The 23547-nt window shown below is 41.7% G+C and overlaps 1 protein-coding gene across 1 annotated transcript in view; it reads right to left on the bottom strand.

Annotated features, from left to right (window-relative positions):
• lrmp (lymphoid-restricted membrane protein) overlaps positions 1–23547 on the bottom strand; it is a 65759-nt gene that overhangs the window by 1556 nt on the left and 40656 nt on the right. Inside the window, exons 23-36 of the mRNA XM_060903471.1 lie at positions 21149–21257; positions 20696–20762; positions 18397–18443; positions 18066–18222; positions 16931–17012; positions 15499–15538; positions 14896–14923; positions 14636–14776; positions 12454–12588; positions 9072–9219; positions 8644–8684; positions 6711–6779; positions 6564–6610; positions 6196–6282 (exon numbers count right to left, since the gene is read on the bottom strand). Of these exons, the coding sequence (XP_060759454.1) occupies positions 6196–6282; positions 6564–6610; positions 6711–6779; positions 8644–8684; positions 9072–9219; positions 12454–12588; positions 14636–14776; positions 14896–14923; positions 15499–15538; positions 16931–17012; positions 18066–18222; positions 18397–18443; positions 20696–20762; positions 21149–21257 (1198 nt within the window). The remainder of the gene's footprint in view (positions 1–6195; positions 6283–6563; positions 6611–6710; positions 6780–8643; positions 8685–9071; positions 9220–12453; positions 12589–14635; positions 14777–14895; positions 14924–15498; positions 15539–16930; positions 17013–18065; positions 18223–18396; positions 18444–20695; positions 20763–21148; positions 21258–23547) is intronic.

Consider the following 23547-nt stretch of genomic DNA (forward strand, 5'->3'; position numbering starts at 1 on the left):
TGCCAAGAGTGTCTTTTCCCCATGATAAATCAACACAACCTTCTGTTATAGAACATCATTTTACCAACAACCCATGACTGATGGGTACAGTTCTAACTGTCCACAAAATATATATTTGAGAAACCTAGATTTGTCAATTACTAAGCATTTAACTAAAAACGACAAAGTCCTGTTCTGTGTCTGAGTGCATCATATCAAGCATCTTTTTCTCCTCAGCAAGATAAAGAACTCACGAAGTGCTAGAAAAGCACATAGGAATGACCGATCAAAGCTGTTACACACACACACACACCAAAAACTTGTCCAAAGCTAGCTGGCATGAGTTAACCTTCCAGGATTCAAGAGAGGATTTTAAAGCCATATTTATTTTAAAAATGTTTATCATCTTCACTGCTCATACCAGCTCAGTAACAAACCTCAAAATCCTCCGCAATCATGTTGCCTAGCGGATTTAAAATCTTTTCAGCTAGTCCATTTTAGCTACTTGACTAGCTTTAGCACTGATCAGATGCTAAACCAACAATTTCTGGGAGGATTAGTTATTCTCACTGCTCAAGCTAGTCAGCTAGCTGCATAAAAAAGTACTCAACCCTGACTGCTAATGCTAGTCAGCTTTTCTCAACGGAGCTCCTTGACAGGATTTCTGAGAGGATATTTTTTGGAAAGCCTATTCACCTTGGTAAAGTAGCAGGCTAATTTACACAGTGCTTTTGGCTAGCAAGTTAACAAAAGAAGAAAACCAGACAGAACTGCTGAGAGGATTTTTTTTTTTTTTTTGGGTGGGTGTGTATTCAGAATTACTACTAATCCCCACAGCTAATATTAACTATAGCTTTCTCAATTATGCTAACTTGACAGGATTTCTGAAAATTGTTACACTTCACTGTGCAAATGCTCGCCAGGAATTCTGAGAGGATTTAAAAAATATATATAATAATCATCATCTTCATTAAGACTAGCCAGCCAGCGAAATTCAGCTTGCCTGACAGGAATCCTAAGAAGAGTTTTAGGTCATTTTCATGTTTAACTGCTGTGAAGGAAATTTAGTGAATGAACATTCCTATTCTGTGTGTTTGTGTTCTTGGCTCAACAGCTGGTAATAAGCAGGCTGCCTTGTTTATGCCTGACCACGCGTCCGCAGCGCTTAATTAGAGCACTCCGGTTTGTCTGCTTTAAACAGAGAGACGATGTCTAACTTCAAGGCCAAGCCTCGAGCCAATTGCGTACAGACACGAACAGTAAGCGAATGCCTTTAGAGTATAATAGAGAACAGCCACTAAGACAACTCAGAGTGCGCACTCTCGGCATCGCCTGAGGCGTCGTCGTCGTTTTTTTCCTTTCCTGTTTTATATGATCTACTATAATAAATAACTGAAAAGACAACTGCTAAGCGTTCTGAAGTGTTTCTTAGAAGTTTCCATTACACTGCTTTATGCTGAGAGTGTTTGCTTATAAATCATAAGTTATAAAATAAAATGTTCATCTTCACTGCAAAAGCTAGCCAGTTAACTAACAGAAGCTAATTAGCCAAAATGTGTGAAAGGTTCCTGACTTCATCACTAATACTAGCTAGTAATCATTAAGCTAAATGGACAGTTTCTGAGAGAAATTTTAAAGCATGTTCATAATTTTCCCTGTGATAATACAAGCCAGCTAGCTCAGAATATTCATACTAGCTAGTAAGCTAGGCTACACTAACTTGACAGGAGCCAAGAGGATTTTTAGGTCATTTTCTTTCATCTGTGATTAATTTAAATGTTAGTCAAAAGTTAATGAGACACGATTTTTTAGGTCAGAATCAAAAATAAGAATCCTTGTTGCAAACACAAGCTAAAATGAGCGATGCAGACAAAATATCTGAAGGATTTAAAGTTAATTGTACAAGTTCATCTATACACCTAGCTCAGATGACTAAACTAAATAGACAGGATCTGAAATCTGCAGAAATTTCCAGAAATCAGAAGGAAAATATCAATGAAAATAAAGGCAAAAGACCAAAACCTCAGTCTGTAGGGCACACAATACAGACGCGCTGCATTACAAAGCACAAAAAGTGGACAGGCAGCACGCTGTAAAAGCAATACTTCATGAAGTTTTGAGGCAAAAGCTCAAAAGAACTGCGAGAACTTCCTTAGTGTAAGGCCACTGATTACGCAAGAGAATCATTAAAGTAAAAGTCCACCCTGAAACACTTTAAACGTGTTTATATTGAAATATTTGTGATGTGCCAATTATTTTCTTAGTGTTGTATTTTCATTATTCTCAAACAAAGGTGATAACGTTCAATGTTCGTTGTTAGCTTATACAAATACAAACAACTGCGAAAGAGCTGCATTTATCACCATTTTTCTAGCAACCTTAAAGGTAGACGGCCTTTTAGATTTTTCAAGTGTAGGTCACAAAAAGAATTTTCCCGACACCCAATTATTTTTGTTTAGTGACCGAAAGCTACTGAATTCGAATCACAGACTTCCAATTTTTAAACAGATCAATTAATGAATTTATCTCCACGTGGCTCTAAATTCTCCGCTATTTTTTCCTGCTTCACCATGACCCAATTCAAGATACTACATCATGCATCACATGGTGGGCTTTCCCCGTTCACGCAAGGCATTGTGGGATACAAATTTGAAACGGGAGAGAAAAATGGAGGACGCGAGTGTGCGAATGAAACGTGAAAGAGCGACTACAGTAACGGAAAGAAAGCGAGAAGACGTTATGTTATATACGAAGGAAAGGGAACGCAGGACCAAACTAATAAATATGGGCGCTCAGCGAGCACCTCGGTGTGATCAGCTGTTCGTTTAGCGACAGAATGATGGAACTGTCAGTGCATGCTCAAAGGGAAACCTGTAGATGGCAGTAATGCGACACTGTGGATGCCAGCTGCCGTAAAACCCAAAAGAAGAAGGTAAACCTGCGCATGTGCACACGGACTTCCTCTGTCTGCTTGACTGCGCCAAGCGAGCGATTTCATGCACATAATTTGCTTTAATCCCCTCAAATTAAATAACTTCCCAGCCACAGAATGGCCTGATATTTTGAGAGATATTACAGAAATAAACAGATGATATCACAATGACCACATTTCAGACGCAACTAAATTTCACTGATTTTATGAAATCGAAAGGCCGCCTTGCTTTAAACATCACGTTAATGAGAAACACAGAGTAGAAACAGTGGTGGTGGTGCAAATTCCTGACTTAAAGTCCCTGAATGCAACATGGCTATATGAGACAGTTTTGATGTCCTAACAGAGACTCCATGCAGCTCGTATATATTTTTCATCCGAGCTCCATCCGGGACACGGAGAACCGTGATATAAATCTCGGTCACTTGTAAGGAAATTGATTGTTTTGATAAATTTGGGGACTTTGTGAATATGTCGATATAAAAAGAAAATCACATGTTCACTTGAAGATATGAAGTTTATATCTTCTCGTGTTGAAAAACTCGCATTTTTCATACGAAATACACCACGCACTCCTGCTGACTAGACACACGCTTTCAAAATGGTGAATCGGTTCAAAATTAAAATTCTTTTGATTAACTTGCATATTTTTACACACACACGCCCACACACACACACACGAGATGACAAGCGCAATGGCACTGACGATAGTATTAGTGTGAAAGTTGAAGTTTTGGAAGCTGGTCTGTTTGAGCAGAGTGTACAGATGAGGAGGTGGGAAAGCTGAAAACACTAAAGCGCTGCTGTATCACCAAGTACAGCAGAAGCGAGAGATAAATCCCCTGCACCACCATCAGCAGGCATCATGCGTCATGGAGGAAATCTAGAACTAAATGAATCTTGGACAGCACTGGATATCACATTTGAGTTATAAATACAAATTGTTCAGGGTGAACATTTCCCTTAACACGATGACTGAGAATCCAAATCAGGGTGGTTGAGGGTTACTGCGGCCTTCAAGTGCGTTTACATGAACCTTCCTGCAGAGGGCGCCAATACAAACAAATATATTGTACTGCATGTTATAATTTATTATACCACTGTAATGTTGAATTCTCAAATCAGATTTTAGCCAAAATTACTTTATTCTAAACACTGCACAGACATGTTATTTTCTTCCCGTAAAGATCACGTTGTGGTGTAAAGAGCCGGTTTAACAAACGGTCAGTCTGCCCAAGATATCTGTCTAAAACCTGGTGAAGTGCGATTTCCTGACACAATGAACATCATGCTTTGATCATGTTATTGGATAGCTAGGAATCCTTTTTTTTTTTTAAGCCGTTACCCCCAAAAAACCTATTCAGATTAGAATAGATGCACGTCTAATAACACATGCAAATAGAGAATCAGATTTGGCTTTCATGAAGACTTCCCACTGACAAGAAGTTTATTTTCTCTGAGGCTATGAAGAGCTAAAACTGGAGACTCCTTACATAAATATCCCCTAATAAAATATCTTTACCATAATCAAGGATTTATTTGTTAAATAAAAAGTCCCTGTGATTGTACCCTCGCTATAGAAACTATAATGTATACAAACAAGCACTAACCAGATAAGCTATTGTTGATATAAATCTTGTTTATTATTCTATCCACACTCACTGGATATGAACAATCGCATGCTCTACAACTAGGATATCAGCTCATATACCATGAGTAGAGGAAAAACAAAATGGCGGACTGCATCAAGTTAGATACATCACTTTATCAAGTATTTAAAAGAAACAGAAATAGTTAAAAGAATAGTCTCCCCGAATATCTCCTGTTCCACACTCCAGCCCAGTCGGTGGCAGTAATGCACCTTTAAGTCAGTTTGCCAACCACCAAAAAAATCCCTAAAGAGGAAGAAAATGGCAGAGCATGTTACTGAACCAACCGAGGACGAAATAAAAACTCTACTTGAAAACAAAACCCCAAAAAATAAACATACAGCAATAATATGGAATTAAAGTATTTGATGGTAAGAATTTTTGCATTTTTCACAAATTGCTCCTGCCATTTCGCCAGTTTGTTCACATTCTAAGCAGAAATTATTTTATCGGACATTTTGTATAAAGCTTTTCTTTATTGAATTTGCAAAAAATAAAAATGCAATATCAAAATCCAGTGAATGTGGAACACGGCTTATAGCCAATTTGGTGCTACGCTATGTGCCTTGTCGGCCATCAGCTCATGTACGACTTGATTTCATGGAATAACTTAAATATAAAGTTATTGTTTGTAGCTGGAGTTACAACGAAAATTAGTATAAATATGCAGGTGATTATAGGAAATCATGCGCTGATTGGTCGAGAGATTCGGACTATTTCTCGATAATCACCTCAAGCGACTCGGCATCCAATCACTTCGTCACTGTGAGGGAGGAAGAATTACAGATGAAAGAAAATGATGTTCCTAAAAGCACTAAAGATGCTCTGAAGTTTGGTCTAAAACTATTCAAAGGGAAGGTAGGATTGGGATTTATTTTATTGATTTCAAAATTTTATGTGACTTGGCATAGATCAGTGACAAGTCTGCGCTGCAAACTTATTACATTTGCATGCCACGCGTGAAGTCTGAAATAATTTATTTTTAATATGATTTTTTTTTAAATTACCCGTGTATTTATACGAAAATAATTCTCTGCCTCAGACTCCATGAATAATAACCTCGACTTCATCTCTCTTGGTTATTAGTCACCATTATTCACGTCACCTTCGGCGAATAAGTGCTAATTAATCCACATTTTCTGATTTGCGAATTCAACAACAGTGTGGTAAAAATTAATATTAGAAATCAGAGTAATATAAACTGATGCATCTTTACATCTTGAAGTATTATATTTCTTACTACAAGCCAAAAGACTATAATATTATAGTTAGTAACCTCTTCAGTGAAGCAAAACCCATCATGTGTCAACTGTTCATTATGTATAACCCCCCCGCCCCGACAGGTACATCACTTTGCTTTTAAAATCTAATCATTTAGATTAGTTTCCCTCAATGCTGGCTGCATCCTGAACCGAAAGCTGCACTGCGCCACACCACACTCGTACCTGAACGCAGGTCAAAACAGCACTTGAGGCTCACTTAGTCGATGATGCTTGAAAATATTCTGTCAAGAGACTTCACCTCAAAAAGCCAATCTAAGCAGGGCATTTTTGGATGATGTTTTTCTTGTAATGGCGTTTCACGGGCGTCAAAAGCAGGCGGCGGCGGCGGTTGGCGTTCCAGGACCTTCCTTACCTATTCCTAAGAGCAGGACCTTCTGTCTCAGTGCAACTAATAAAGCGCTTTAGAGGCGCCCGCAGTGTGTTCTTTCCAAGCATGTTCCTGTAAAGCGTCACACACACACAGACTCAAAGTGCCATCATGAAACATGGTGTACAATGAGGTCATATCACATGACCTAGGAACATCTTTTCCATGGTTTATAAGAGACGAGCCCTGATCTTAGACAAGTGCATGTAGGAAGCATTACTCTGGTCACACAGGGTCAGAGATGATCATCTTAAAGGGAAACGTTTTCATTTCTTCAAATTTTAAAGCATTAAAACTCTAGACAGCAAGTTTATTCCAGGTTCCACATGAACACATCTCCTCATGCTACATACCCAGGTGACCTACGTCCCAACGTCTCCATCTCAGTCGCATCTTTAGCCTGTGGATTTAAAACACAGCCAGTCAGTCGTTTTCTTTCTCTCTCCTTTCAGCCAGTCTCTGTCTGAAAGGTGTTTAAGACTCTACATTTGCTTTCTCACCATGCCATTGGGTGCCGGCGCTCTGGAGCTGCGTGGGATGGTGGCTATGCTGACACGACGGGCCGCCACCTACACACACACACACACGACATGGCGTTGATTAGACTATATATAGAGGATATTACACAGTTGTGTGAAGATCTGAAGTTTATCTTCAAGTGGTGAATATATTCAAAAGTGAAAATATTTTCAACATGAGAAGATAAACTTCATATCTTCACCCCACTGTGTAACGTTCTTTATATTATTTGGACACACCCACAAAAAATAAACATGCAAGTTAATCAAAAGAATTTTAATTTTGAACCGATTCGCCATTTTGACGATGCACGTCCAGTCAGCGGGAAAACACTGGGAGTGACGTCATCAGAGTGAAATATCGGGAATTATTATCCATACAGGACACTTTCAATGGAATAAAAAACTTTTTCCATGTGTTCCATTTCCTTCTAGCGGGTTTCATTCATTTGGTTTGATAGCATGCAATATTGTTAGCATATCGCTTATCCTACATGTATTACGTCACTCTACCCAATGGAGAATGAGCGTTGAATATGGTTTACGATATTGCATGGCTGTCAAGACAATGTCACGTCAGAGTGGATGCGAATATCCAATGAGAGAGTTTTGTGCTGTGCATGTGCCCAACCATTTATTTGTTTGCCAGGAAAGACAAAGACACATTAAACACCTGAAAGGCGACCAAAACGTCATTAGATATTCTTCACGCATATTTACAAGCAGTGAGGAACTGTGACTATTAAAGCTGGGACTTGAGCTCAGCCACAACTGAGCCAGACACCAAAACAGCAACAGGGTAAAGGATTTTGTAAGGGATTAGCGTCAGGCTGACAGGTCGCTCCGTTGTGTGTAGCTGTCGATGTTGATTTTAAAAGTAACTCAGTAAATTCCACAGGGAAATGAATCCTTAAGTCTGAGTGAAAAATACTGTAGCGAGCGTGCAGCGTGGAAGAAGAGTCTGGAGACAGAAATCTTAGTTTCTCAGTCGTTAGCCTGTAGCTCTCGATAGCACTGGCTTGACCGCTTTATTAGCATTCGCTAACACTACTGATGAACGCTACACCAGCTGGAAGGGGACTTCACTGCTGTGCTGACAGCGCTGACTCACGGTTAAACTCACGTTGGCCTTCGAGAGGGCTAAAGGCGATAAATTTTTGGTCCCTCCCACTATAAATCAAAATCTGACTGGTTAATTCATCTGTCACTTCCTACATAAACATACACTGTCATGGCCTTCTGTCCCAGCAATGAAGTCCTAACCAATGAGTGAGCAGCTCTCAGCCTAGAGACAACAAAATCTCAATCTTTTCAGGGCAGTAACCCTTTCATTTCTGAAGCACATTTGATACACCTTCAAGCTAACATGTGATTTTCTTTTTATTACATCGACAAACAAAAAGTCCCCAAATTTATCAAAATAATTAATTCATCAATTTCCTCACGAGTGACAGACAGATTTATGTCACGGTTTTGGTTCTCCACGTCCCGGATGGATGAAAAATACGTGTGGTCCATTTCCCACTAAAACACTCGTGTCCATATAATACATTTCTGTAAGAGCAGCTTCTGTATTTGTTTCTATAGTAACAGCTCGTTGACACAGGGGCGTGTCTGGCGTACAGATTTCTCTGACACTGGAGACTCCTTCCTTAAACATCTTCAACAGAGCAAGGAGTGTGAGTACATGTACAGTATTGTGCAGTTAAATAAGTTTTTGAATTTGTGAATAAGCCGTTACTACAGAAAAAGTAACGTGTTCGAACGAGTGCCTGCTATTTCTAGTTACACTCCTTTCAGAGAAAAATCAACATCTCCTGACCAATCAATCAGAATTGAACATTCAAGAGCATCATCATGGTAGAAGTTAAATGTACATATCCAGTGCTGCTACATTCATCGTTCTTGCACCCACCTTGTAGAAATCAGCGCTGGACCTTTTCTTCCTGAAATCATCTACAGGGAAAAAATCAGGAATGTTATTTATATTCATTAGGACGAGGACGACGACAGCAGGTCTTTTGGAGCAAAATGTTGGTGTAAATGGAGATGTTCTTTAAATGTCTAAGGCTTCATGACTCTCCATGCTATTCATTTCCATGGAGGACTCGGAGACAAACGTGTTTCTCTGTCCGTCATTGTGTTCAGCCATTGAGGCGAAGGTGTGTGCGCGCGCACATGCTTTTTTTTTTTTTTTGGGGGGGGGGGGGGGGGGAATCGAGCGAGAACAAATCCAATATGAAAAAAATGATGAAAGGGGGGAAGGCTGTGTGGCTGAAAGGTGGTGCTATCAAACATGGAGGTGAAGACAGTGCCACTAGAAGCATACACACTGTTAGTTACCCTGGTCCATGTGGGAGACAAAGGACCTGTCTTTCTGCAAGTGGTTCTGTCGGAGCTCCAGCAGCTCGGCATGTTCTTTAGTGTACGTCCTCCTCAAGTTCTCCACATGTTGAATCATCACCTCCACTGCTTTCCCCATGCGAGACTCCTACACACACAATGAATAATACACAAGTTACCAGCACAAGGCTTTAACACATCCTTTCAGCACTGATTAATGAAACACTTTTCAAGTTTTATACATCTACAGTGGTGCTTGAAAGTTTGTGAACCCTTTAGAATTTTCTATATTTCTGCATAAATATGACCTAAAACATCATCAGATTTTCACACAAGTCCTAAAAGTAGATAAAGAGAACCCAGTTAAACAAATGAGACAAAAATATTATACTTGGTCATTTATTTATTGAGGAAAATGATCCAATATTACATATCTGTGAGTGGCAAAAGTATGTGAACCTCTAGGATTAGCAGTTAATTTGAAGGTGAAATTAGAGTCAGGTGTTTTCAATCAATGGGATGACAATCAGGAGTGAGTGGGCACCCTGTTTTATTTAAAGAACAGGGATCTATCAAAGTCTGATCTTCACAGCACATGTTTGTGGAAGTGTATCATGGCACGAACAAAGGAGATTTCTGAGGAGCTCAGAAAAAGCGTTGTTGATGCTCATCAGGCTGGAAAAGGTTACAAAACCATCTCTAAAGAGTTTGGACTCCACCAATCCACAGTCAGACAGATTGTGTACAAATGGAGGAAATTCAAGTCCATTGTTACCCTCCCCAGGAGTGGTCGACCAACAAAGATCACTCCAAGAGCAAGGCGTGTAATAGTCAGTGAGGTCACAAAGGACCCCAGGGTAACTTCTAAGCAACTGAAAGCCTCTCTCACATTAGCCAATGTTCATGAGTCCACCATCAGGAGAACACTGAACAGCAATGGTGTGCATGGCAGGGTTGCAAGGAGAAAGCCACTGCTCTCCAAAAAGATCATTGCTGCTCGTCTGCAGTTTGCTAAAGATCACGTGGATAAACCAGATGGCTACTGGAAAAATGTTTTGTGGACGGATGAGACCAAAATAGAACTTTTTGGTTTAAATGAGAAGCGTTATGTTTGGAGAAAGGAAAACACTGCATTCCAGCATAAGAACTTTATCCCATCTGTGAAACATGGTGGTGGTAGTATCATGGTTTGGGCCTGTTTTGCTGCATCTGGGCCAGGATGGCTTGCCATCATTGATGGAACAATGAATTCTGAATTATACCAGCGAATTCTAAAGGAAAATGTCAGGACATCTGTCCATGAACTGAATCTCAAGAGAAGGTGGGTCATGCAGCAAGACAACGACCCTAAGCACACAAGTCGTTCTACCAAAGAATGGTTAAAGAAGAATAAAGTGAATGTTTTGGAATGGCCAAGTCAAAGTCCTGACCTTAATCCAATGGAAATATTGCGGAAGGACCTGAAGCGAGCAGTTCATGTGAGGAAACCCTCCAACATCCCAGAGTTGAAGCTGTTCTGTACGGAGGAACGGGCTAAAATTCCTCCAAGCCGGTGTGCAGGACTGATCAACAGTTACCGCAAACGTTTAGTTGCAGTTATTGCTGCACAAGGGGGTCACACCAGATACTGAAAGCAAAGGTTCACATACTTTTGCCACTCTCAGATATGTAATAGTGGATCATTTTCCTCAATAAATAAATGACCAAGTATAATATTTTTGTCTCATTTGTTTAACTGGGTTCTCTTTATCTACTTTTAGGACTTGTGTGAAAATCTGATGATGTTTTAGGTCATATTTATGCAGAAATATAGAAAATTCTAAAGGGTTCACAAACTTTCAAGCACCACTGTACATAACTAATCCATTTCTATTCATTGATCAGTCATAAAATCTTCATAATCCCATGACTGTCATGGAAAACCCATCAGTAGTCAGGAAAAACAATGAAAAAAAAAATCTGGCTTCCAACAATTTCTCCAGGCTTCTGTTGCTCATAGTCATAAGGGACATCACTACAACATTATGGAAATGTTTCTCCTAGGTTATTTTCTAACCTTGCCTTGGCTTCATGGAAGGACCCGGTTTAAACGCAGAAGTAAATACACTGGTGTTTACTAGCACACGTTTTGATGCACAAATCTGATTGTGCTAAACGAACACAAGCCTTATCAGTTCGGTTTGTAGAAATGTCCGCGATGCTTCTGCACCATCGCATCATCATCAAAACAGAGAAGAGCACTTACAAAAAGTTTTAAAGACCTTAATAGAAAGAAATTGATCGAACAGAAGTAAGGGAATTGATGTGTGATTATTTTCTGCACTGAAGTTTAACGTGAACAAAGACGACGGAGCAGCTCGTGGTTAAATGTCAGGTGATGACACGGGCACAAATTTATTTCATTTGTAAATCTATAATTCGTTATAGTTTGGCAGTAAGGTCGTCTTGTTTTTCCATAACGATATAAATGTAAACCGTAGGCGCATCATCTTTCTGTGAAATTAAACGTTTAGAGATTTAAACGTTCAGTGTTTTTCACATCATCATGCTTCTGGTTGAGGAACACGCAAACAAGAAAAATTTCAGTTCAGGAAAAGCTGGTACGGTTTTCCACATACAGCATACACTTATTGGCCACTTTATTAGGAACACCCCTACATCTGTTCTCTGCAGTTCTGTAATCAGCCGATCCCTCGACAGCAGCTCGATGCATCAAATCCCACAGATACAAATCAGGAGCTCCAGTTAATGTTCACAATGTTCAAACATCAGAACGGGAAACAGTGTGATCTCACAGTGTGACTTTCTCTCACTGTGGTCTGGGTGTTGGTTTGATCCAGATGGACTGGTTTGAGTATTTCAGAAGCTGCTGATCTCCTGGGGTTTTCACACACAACAGTCTCTAGAGTTTACACAGAATGGTGCAGAAAACAAAAAACACTGAGTGAGTGAGCGACAGTTCTGTGGGTGGAAACAAACGCCTTGTTGATAAGAGAGGGTCAGAGGGAAATGGACAGATTGGGTCGAGCTTTTTTGCCAGGAAGGATATAGTAACTCATATAATCACTCTTTACAACCGTGGTGAGCAGAAAAGCATCTCAGCATGCAACAGCAGAAGAACACATTGGGTTCCACTCCTGCAGCCAAGAACAGGGATCTTAGAACCAACAACACGTTCCTATTAAAATGGCCAGTGTGTGTACAAACACTGCTGTAAAATATTAATACATTGCTGGTTTGGAACAGTGTTATAAACGCAAAAATAAACAAACAATCCAGGAAGTGCATCAGGAGTGGAACATCTTGCAAATGTAGATGCACTCCATTGCTTTTGATGAGGTTTGTATTTATGAAAGAAAGCATGAAGGAGCTTTTCCTGGACCTGGTGAATGGAGCCCAGTGTTTCAGAGCGACTGGCCACTCGGGTCACGGACTGCAGCAGGATCTCCAGGTTCTTCTGCAGCCGCTGGATGATTTCCAGTGAGGGGTTATCATCACCACACAGAGGGATCAGCGCCTGAGGGAAGAACACAGCCACCCCAAACCTTCAGCTTGCTTTAAAGACGACATGATCAAGCTTCAACCAACCAACCACTGCTCATCAGTGCACAACCTTTCTTTCTTAGATCTTTCTCCCGGTCACTTTTTCATTCTTTCTCACTTCTTTCCTTCCATCCAACTCCTGTTTTCTAAACCCTTTCCTTTTCCCCTCCTCTTTCCATCCTTCTTACTTGTCCGCTTATCTTTTCCAAGTCATTTTCCTTCTCTTTTCTTCCCTTATTTCTCCATTTTATTCCTTTTCTACGTTCTCACTTCTTTCCTTCCTCCATGGTTTCTTCTTGCTTTAATTTCTACTCCTTTCTCAAAAGGTAATTTGGATCATCTGATCATTTGGGTGTTGGAGAAAGTCAAATAAATAAATAATTAAAACAATTTCAGAAACTTGAAAGACCATGTTTCCTGTAAAACCCGTCTGTCAGTGCTGTGTGCGCGTGTGTGTGTGAGTGCTGTGTGGGTCAGTGCTGTGTGTGTGTGTGTGTCTGTCAGTGCTGTGTGTGTGTGTGTGTGTGTGTGTGTGTGTGCGCGCGCGAGTGTGTGTGTGTGTGTGTCAGTGCTGTGTGTGCGAGTGTGTGTGTCAGTGCTGTGTGTGTGTGGGGGGCGTCGGTGCTGTGTGTAATCACATCATGCAGGGAAAGTTTTAGAAACAGTGCAAACGTGTGAAAGTTATGCAAAGTGTTCATGGAAATGAGCACAGAGTGAATCCCAGATACTCCGCCCTCTCACTGTACGCCAAACTTAACCCTTTACACACGGTGTGACGCACTTACACACTTCATTACACACATCATGACTTACACTGTTACTCGATAAAGAGTCTGAAACGGTAATCTCATCAGCAGTGAGCGAGTAATCTACTGTGGAACTCAAACACACTATGATCCATCACACTGAGGGGCTGCGAAGCCTCATGAACTCTGGATGCACCAAAGCACCGCTGATGTCCAACATCTGCTTCTTCTGAAGCTATGAGGAGAGCGTCGCTCATCAGCAGTGAAAACTAAAAGCTGCCAGTTTATCATCATCATCATCATCATCCAAACCGCATGTTTAATCCACTCAGTTCAGGATGTGATCCAGTCTGACCGTCCAATCAGATTTCATGCAGCCCCGCCCCCATAATCATTTGGTGCATTATTTATTTATTTCTGCTTTCTTTCCTTCTCAGTCTTTTCCCCTCTTGGATGCTTTCCTTAATTCATTTCCTCCTTTTTCATGTCTTTACTTTTCTTTCTTTCCTAATTTTTTGACTATTTACTGTCCAATTCTTTCCTTATTTTGTTTTCCCCCCTTTCTTTCTCATCTCTTTTTTTCTTCTTTTCTTACTTCTTCCATATTCATTTCACTTCCTTCTTTATTTCCTTCTGTTCCTTTGCTTTGATGTTTTTCATTGCATTTTACTCCATTCTTTTTTTAATTCTTTCCTTCATCATTACCTCTGCCAAGGAGGTTATGTTTTCTGTAGCGTTGGTTTGTTTGTTAGCAACATTACGGAAAAAGTAATGAATGGATTGCTCTGAAATTTTTTCCAGAGGTGTGACTGGGCACAAGTAACAATCCATTAAGTTTTGGTGGTGTTGTGGCTCAGGTGGATAAGGCGCCATACCATAAATCCGGGCGACCCGGGTTCGATTCCGGCCCGAGGTCATTTCCCGATCCCTCCCCGTCTCTCTCTCCTGCTCATTTCCTGTCTCTACACTGTCCTATCCAATAAAGGTGCAAAAAACCCCAAAAAATATCTTTAAAAAAAAAAAAAAATCCATTAAATTTTGGCGGTGATCCAGATCACCTTCTGGATCCCGGATTTTTTTTAAAGGATTCTTGGCGGAGGTCTGCGCTCTCCGAGTGCTTTTCTAGTTCTATTTGCCCCTTATGTCTGACTGCTTTCTTTCTTTCTCCTCCCCCCAGTCTCATTTATTTCCTTCTTTTATTCATCGATTCTAACTTCCTTTCTTTTTCACTTCGATCATTATTGTGTACATTTGTAAAAAAAAAAACACACACACCTGGAGAAGACCCTGACAGCTGGACACTTCTCGGCGTACGTTCTCCTCGGCCAGGTTCCGTGAGCGTTCCTCCAGATGAAGTCTCTTCTCCAGAGTGAACATGTCACAGCGGTGACTCAGAGACAGACGGAGGAACTCAGCCTGATACCGCATGCACGTGCACACACACACACACACACACACACCATTACAACATGCCCCGGGCTCTACAGCAGGGAGATGATCAGCTGAACTGCAGTAATGAATGAAATGAAACTCACCTCAATGTCTTTTTCACTCTGAGTCAATCTGAAAGGAGCACGCACGTGCGCGCACGCACACACACACACACACACACACATTTACCAACATTGTCTATACTTTACATGCAAGTGCAAAAGTTTATACGCCCTGAGAACAAAATTCCTATTTTTCTCTCCCTTGTTTTGTCCATGCATTTCCCCCCCATTCACCTCCTGTCTTTTCTTTCTTCCTCCATCACCATGCTACTCACTATCCCCCCCCCCCCCACACACACACACATTCCATCATTCTTACTTTTCATCTCCAGGTTACCTTTTCCTCTCCCCAATCACTTCCTCCCGCTCTCACCTGATCCCTTTAACACTTCCTTCCTCCTTGCCCGCTCATTCTTTCACACATCCTCTCTTTCCCCTTTTGCACTCCCACCATTTCCCACTTTTCCTCCCTCTCTCACACTCTCCACTTCCTACTTTTCCCTCCCTTTTCCTTCTTTTAGCTCTCAGCCAGCAGTTTATTTCCTTCAGGAAATGTAGCTCTATTTAAAAAGAGCTCTTGAATTGTGAACAATTTATAAAAAAAAAAAAGTGAATTAAAAAAATAATAATAGACATGAATCTCACCCGTCTTCCTTCACTGATTCACCATTTTCAGAAACGCCACCTGAGTGATAGAGAATGGTATTTTAAAATAAATATTGACCCCCCCGGTCTGAGAACACTGCACTGCCACAGTGTTAATCCCCACACAGACCTTCTCTATAAAACTCATCCAGGAAGTTTGACTCATGACTTCAGTTTTTGATGAACCAAATCATCTCCAATGCCTTGGACCAATCACATTTAATACACAAATGACAACAGGACGGTGACATATTAGCGCCGGATCCTGTGTGCTAGTGAACTTAAGTGAATGTTAGTGAAGAATGAAATGGCTTTTTATTGTATTGGTGTTTTCTGACAGATTTGTCTTGTGATTTATATTTTTTTCAAATCAATCAATCACTAATAAAATGGTGCAAACCGAGAGACTGAAAGTCCCTGCACCAAGAGCTAGCTCACAAAACAGTTAGCTAGCCAGCCAGCCATGTTAGTTCATTTGAGTGATGTATGGCTATTAGTGATAGCAGGTGGACCTTATTGGTCATTTTTAATAGATTCGTGTTAAAGAAAATCATAAGCAACTTGTTTCTCAGTTTAAAGCATGTTTAAAGGAACAGTCCACCGTATTTCCATAATGAAATATGCTCTTATCTGAATTGAGACGAGCTGCTCCGTACCTCTCCGAGCTTTGCGCGACCTCCCAGTCAGTCAGACGCGCTGTCACTCCTGTTAGCAATGTAGCTAGGCTCAGCATGGCCAATGGTATTTTTGGGGGCTGTAGTTAGATGCGACCAAACTCTTCCGCGTTTTTCCTGTTTACATAGGTTTATATGAGCAGTGACATGAAACAAGTTCAGTTACACAAATTGAAACGTAGCGATTTTCTATGCTATGGAAAGTGCGCACTATAATGAGAGGCGTACTAACACCTTCTGCGCGCTTCGACAGCGCATTGATATCTGAGCTCCGTATCAGTGCGCTGTCGAAGCGCGCAGAAGGTGTTAGTACGCCTCTCATTATAGTGCGCACTTTCCATAGCATAGAAAATCGCCACGTTTCAATTTGTGTAACTGAACTTGTTTCATGTCACTGGTCATATAAACCTATGTAAACAGGAAAAACGCAGAAGAGTTTGGTCGCATCTAACTACAGCCCCAAAAAATACCATTGGCCATACTGAGCCTAGCTACATTGCTAACAGGAGTGACAGCGCGTCTGACTGTGTCTGACTGACTGGGAGGTCGCGCAAAGCTCGGAGAGGTACGGAGCAGCTCGTCTCAATTCAGATAAGAGCATATTTCATTATGGAAATACGGTGGACTGTTCCTTTAAGGGTACTTATGACAGCAGACATGCTAGCATAGCTACGGACAAACAAATCTCGGCATGCTTCGTTATTAGTGATGTGAAAATTCAGTGGATTATGTTCAGGTTTACTGCACAGCTGGTTTACCGTTTTTATCTGCAGTTAAAGTGTCACTGTCGTCCTGAGATCTCTGCTCTCCCATGGCCTCCATACTGCCGCTGGGCGTCTCCTGAGAGAAACACGGGGTTCTGATCAGATGCAAATCAGACTTTTAAAAACACACATACACCAAACCAGCAGCCATTTACACCAGTTGAAGGCGATCAAGGTGTAAAGTCAGAGAGTGTGTGTGTGTGTGTGTGTGTGTGTGTGTGTGTGTGTGTGTGTGTGTGTGTGTGTGTGTGTGTGTGAGAGAGAGAGAGAGAGAGAGAGAGAGAGAGAGAGAGAGAGAGAGAGAGAGAGAGAGAGAGAGAGAGAGAATGAGTGTAATTAATATGGTGACCAAGAGACAGCTACTGGGAGAAACAGCTACAGAGAGACCATAAAGACAGAAAGCTACACAATAGAGAGACAGCTACGGAGACAGCCAGGGGAGGTGGGAGAGTGAGACTGATATGAAGAGAGACAGCTAGTGGGAAAGATGGGTATGGAGAGTGACAACTATAAAGACAGACTGCAATTAAAAGAGAGCACTGCTACGGAGGGGAATGAGAGACACAGCTCAGGAGTGAACAGTGAAAGCAAAAGATGACTACAGACAGAGAGACAGGTAGAGAGAGATAGCTAGGGAGAGTGTGTTATGGAGAAGAACAGCTGTTGAGAAAGACAGCCATCAAGAGAGACCTCCATTTACAGACGCCACCATGGAGAGAGAGAGCTCGGGACAGAGACAGCTCTGGAGAGAGACCAGTACGAAGAGAGACCGCTACAAAGTGGGATAGCTGGCAAGAGATACTGCTAGAGATGTCAACCGAGACGGACAGCTACAGAAAGCAACAGCTATCGAGTGAGACAGTCAGACAATAAGAGAGACGGGCGTATGGAGAGACATACTGTATAAACTGCTACAAGAGAGAACCCCACACACACACACACACACACACACACACAGCGACAGAGCAAGACAGCTAAGTAGACGGGGAGATGTATAAACTAGGTTATAATAGAGAACCAAGGCTGGTACAATCCCCCCACAGGTTGCTGAAAGAGAGAAAAAGAAAAACACTCTACTGAACAAATCTACAGTTCCACTTTTCAGAAACCTACACTACTGACACCTCACCAGGTCTTTTTTAATTCTGCTCCTAATGGTCAGAGGGACAGACGCGCCGTTATCCTTCGCCACACTCTGCCTTGTTGCTCCACCCCCTGCCTTGGCCCCCTGCTGACTCGCCTCAGATGTCGGTTCTTCTTCCTCGGCTACGGGCAACAGACCGCTCCTGAGTTAAAAAAAAACACACCCCACACATTATCAGCTCAGGGTCAGTGATGAGTGCGTGACCATCAGTGATGCGAGTGAGTGTCTGGAATGCAGACCTGCACTCTCAGAACTGACCAGAACAGATTTACTGAAAACACCAGAGAAATGGGGGATAATAACAGGAGCGTCTTACCTCTCCAGTACAGTCGGCACAGCAGAAACCTGCTCCTGTGGGAGCTTCTGTAACAGACAAGTAAAGCAGCATGAATGACCTGCTGACACAGCCACTCCCCCCCCACACACACATCTGTCTCACATCTGGCACATGGCTTCATTCGCGTCCCATTGAATGAGAGCTGGTAATGTGCTGATTAACTACAAGCTTCTGCCTCACAGACATGGAGAGAAGTCTCAAAGCAAACATTTCTTACATAATGTTAATAAGAGCTACTGCTGAGAGAGAGAGAGAGAGAGAGAGAGAGAGAGAGAGAGAGAGAGAGAGGGGTGGGAGGGAGATAGCAGCAGAATGAGTCAGAGTAGATAGAGCAATAGAACAGTAGACCTGGCATGTTCAAAAGTTTAGGCCATTTTGTAGACTGCTGGGCAGACAGACAGCTTGCATACAGAGAGACAGCCGAGGAAAGGAGAGACGGATAAAGGAGAGACAGCCGAGGAAAGGGACAGGTACAACTAGACAGACACTGATAGCTAGACTGAAACAGAAACACCGATAGATGTATTGTTAATTATTTCAGACAGCATTATTAAATAAATCAGTATAATAATTTATAGCAAATTTTTCCCCCAATCCGTTCAACCTAAACACAATCACGAAACCCCAGACCTCCTCAGAAAAGGGATCAAAATCACCTTTTGTCTGATTATGATAGATTTAAACAGAAATATAAAAAGTTAGAAGTCCAGGCGTTCTCTTATATTCCTGAAAACAACCTTTCAAAGGAAATACATTCCCCATCCAGTGATACATAAACAATCAGCTTTTCTATCAACACCTACTCACTCGCTCACTCTTTATTCCACAAGAACATCACATGGAAACAAGGACAGAACATCCACAGGCTCCTGACTCGCTGGAAACACTCACTCCAGGAAGATCAGAGTGGAAATTTCTTCAGTTCACCATTTACATAAAACCCTCTCCAAACAGCAGTGAATCAGAGCATTAGCACATCATACAGAGGACAGCATGTTCAGCTCCGTGCTGCCATTCAGGAGCATAAAGCACGGGTAGAACCGAATCTGATCAACACATGTCAACAAACATCTCATTTCTGCTGCCAGGATAAGCTACAGTGTCATGTCTTTTTCCTGTTGCTCAAACCGTGTCACAATTTCCCCAAACCGTGACAATAAGGTGAGCTCCGACTGCAGCACTGACACGAAACCAGAGGTAAAATAATCCCAGTACTGTCTGAGAAGAGTCCGAGTGTGACCTGAAGGGTTCAGGAGTTTATTTCCAGTTTCATTAAACAGGTTAGAGCGGGACAACCACCAACCTGTGGCCTCACTCAGGAACTGGGGAAGGGGGGGAACAAAACAAAAAACACTAATGCGAACACAAAAGGAGGAGAGGCCAAAGCCAACAGTACCATACGCTAAAAACGGACAGACACGCAGACGATAAAATGGACAGAAAAAAGGGACAAACAACTAAACAAAACCATGAGACGGAAAGACAGACAGATGGATATAGACAAACACAGATGGAGACCTAAGGCCAGACAGACAGCTAGCTGAAGAGAGAAATATAGACAGACTAACAGACAGCCAGACAGGTCAACTGACAGCCAATAGACCGATATGTAAACAAGTAACTCTATAAACAGCCAGACAGAGGTCAAACAACAGCCACATGAACACAGACAGATATATAAACAAAAAATAGAGACAGTTCAAGTTGACGCTCTTATTTAGACCAAAAAAAAAGACAGAGCTCAAGAGGCAGACAGCGAGCGACAGATTAACAGACAGCGAGCGACAGATTAACAGACAGCGAGCGACAGACGTGCTCATGAATAATCAAGTCATTAGTTTTAGCGTTTACTGAACTCAGCTGGCTGTATGATGACGTACCCCTGCTATGGAGTTACGCTAGACAAGGAAAAAATCAATAGCACCACTAATACATATAGAAATGGACAGGAAGTTCAGTAAAAACCTCAAACATCACTAGAGAAAAGCAGGAAATCTGTGCACCCTTCATTTTTAAATCTACATGTATCGATGATCTATTATGTGAACCCAGAGATGTGAGCTTACCCGACCTGAAAAGACCAGCTAGACTAAAACCTGCAGAACTGTAAGAGATCAGTGTTCTCTTAAAACCACTGAAGCAAATCACTTAGTTAATGACAGGAAGCTTGAAGCTGCAAGAAAGAAAGATGGAAGAAGAAAGGGGAAGTACAGAGAGTGGGTTAAAAAAAGAAAGAAAGAAAAGTCCCCTGTACATTACAAGACTTCCTCTAACTGACCTGTGAACTGTTCATGCTGTCAGAGACGTCCTGCTCTCCTTCAGGTCCTGGTTCTTCCTCAGGAGTTCTGAACCAGGATGAAAAGAAGGAAGTGAAATTAAAGGAGGAGAAAAGTCACTCAGCCAGGCTTTACAGACTCTGGTGTGTGTGAACCTCCTGACACAGAGGTGTGTGGTGGCCATGCAAAGCAAGGCTTCAGCCACCAGTGACTAGTCACTTAACAAGGCAGAGTGAAGACCGCAAACGCAGGCAGGAAAGAGAACCACCCAAAAAAAAAACGATTTGACTATCAAATGAGCGCTCAGGGTGTGGAACGAGCCACTGTACATGCATCCAAACTGAAACACTGACCGAGTCCAGCTTTAATGCAGGCGTGTATTGCATGCATATTTTATATATATATATTAAAAAGTGCGTGCAAATGTTAACTGAACTGAGAAAGAAAAGCCTCACCTTTCAGTTAAAGAGAAAGGTTCACCCACTGCAGGACTGTGAGCTGGGGGAGAGACCACATCAGGGGTGTGGGGGAGAGAGGGGTCAGATCGGCTCGGAGTCCCTTCATCTGGACGTGGAAATGTTTATATTCGCGTTATTTTAAACACATGGGCATTAAAGTACCTCCATAACACCAGAAAAACCACACAGTTTTCTACATTTATTTATACAACCCCAATTCCAAAAAAGTTGGGACAAAGTACAAATTGTAAATAAAAACGGAATGCAATAATTTACAAATCTCAAAAACTGATATTGTATTCACAATAGAACATAGACAACATATCAAATGTCGAAAGTGAGACATTTTGAAATTTCATGCCAAATATTGGCTCATTTGAAATTTCATGACAGCAACACATCTCAAAAAAGTTGGGACAGGGGCAATAAGAGGCTGGAAAAGTTAAAGGTACAAAAAAGGAACAGCTGGAGGACCAAATTGCAACTCATTAGGTCAATTGGCAATAGGTCATTAACATGACTGGGGTATAAAAAGAGCATCTTGGAGTGGCAGCGGCTCTCAGAAGTAAAGATGGGAAGAGGATCACCAATCCCCCTAATTCTGCGCCGACAAATAGTGGAGCAATATCAGAAAGGAGTTCGACAGTGTAAAATTGCAAAGAGTTTGAACATATCATCATCTACAGTGCAGAACATCATCAAAAGATTCAGAGAATCTGGAAGAATCTCTGTGCGTAAGGGTCAAGGCCGGTAAACCATACTGGGTGCCCGTGATCTTCGGGCCCTTAGACGGCACTGCATCACATACAGGCATGCTTCTGGATTGGAAATCACAAAATGGGCTCAGGAATATTTCCAGAGAACATTATCTGTGAACACAATTCACCGTGCCATCCGCCGTTGCCAGCTAAAACTCTATAGTTCAAAGAAGAAGCCGTATCTAAACATGATCCAGAAGCGCAGACGTCTTCTCTGGGCCGAGGCTCATTTAAAATGGACTGTGGCAAAGTGGAAAACTGTTCTGTGGTCAGACGAATCAAAATTTGAAGTTCTTTATGGAAATCAGGGACGCCGTGTCATTCGGACTAAAGAGGAGAAGGACGACCCGAGTTGTTATCAGCGCTCAGTTCAGAAGCCTGCATCTCTGATGGTATGGGGTTGCATTAGTGCGTGTGGCATAGGCAGCTTACACATCTGGAAAGACACCATCAATGCTGAAAGGTATAGAAACACCACAAACAACTCATGCAGGGCAGAATTAGGTGCACACACACACACACACACACACACACACACACCTGCTGCCCAAGAGAAGAGACTGTGCCAGCAGTGTACAATAAATAAATAAATAAATAGAGAGCTGCACTTCCTCACTGAAGGTACTAAATATAACCACATTCGAGCTGAACTCTTCACCAAAATGAACAAAACCATCCTCAGGTTTAACTGCTGCTCACCCTGACAAACTGCAGGGAGAATACAGAGCTGCTCACTAACAGTACACACACACACACACACACACACACCACCAGGTGAGGTGACTGACCAGGTCAACTAATTTACACAACACACACCAAACACACAGTATTCACCTCTGTGTGTAGAATTCCACTTTTTTTTTTTTTTTATTATTATTCTCAGGGTTCTATGTACAAGTTTCATCATTTGTGTTTCATCTCGGTTATATTATTGACTGAACGTTCATATCTCGCAGTTTCTGGAGTTATTTTCTGATTTGCTCCTCAAGTCTGTATCAAAGCTTTGGCAATAGAAAGGTTCATATTTATCAACCCAATAAAGCAACCACTGAATCAGAGAGAGAGAGAGAGAGAGAGAGAGAGAGAGAGATGTAGGGATTGGTATACAGTGATAGATGGGTAGATATGCATGCACACATTTTCCATCCATCACTGTATTACCCATCCCTACATCTATCCATCTTGCTACAGATCCTTTTGTTCTCTCAGAATCTATAATTCTATTTCTCTCTCTCCCCCCAACTTTTTGTCCATCCCTCCATCTACCTCGGTCTCTCTTTCCCTCCATCAAGATTGATACATCCATCAAGATTGCACACATACAATCTGTCTATCTATCTGTCCATCCAGATAGATGGAGGGGAGAGACACAGAGTGGGAGATGGAGATAAATAAAGAATGATAGAAATTCAGACTGAAGAAAAAGATGTATAGTGAGATTGAGGCAGCAGGGAAGAGAGAGATGGACATACAGAGATGGTTCGGGACCAAGAATTGTCTTGTAACTCCAGCGTGATCTCGTGGCACATTTATAAATGATTTCTGTAAAACGCCGTGAGAGATCTCGCCACTTGCTGAACGTCGTTTTTTTTTTTTTTTTTTTTTGGGGGGGGGGGGGGGGGGGGGGGGGGGGGTCCA

This window comes from Neoarius graeffei, chromosome 21 (assembly GCF_027579695.1).
Source record: "Neoarius graeffei isolate fNeoGra1 chromosome 21, fNeoGra1.pri, whole genome shotgun sequence".
Classification (NCBI taxonomy): domain Eukaryota; kingdom Metazoa; phylum Chordata; class Actinopteri; order Siluriformes; family Ariidae; genus Neoarius; species Neoarius graeffei.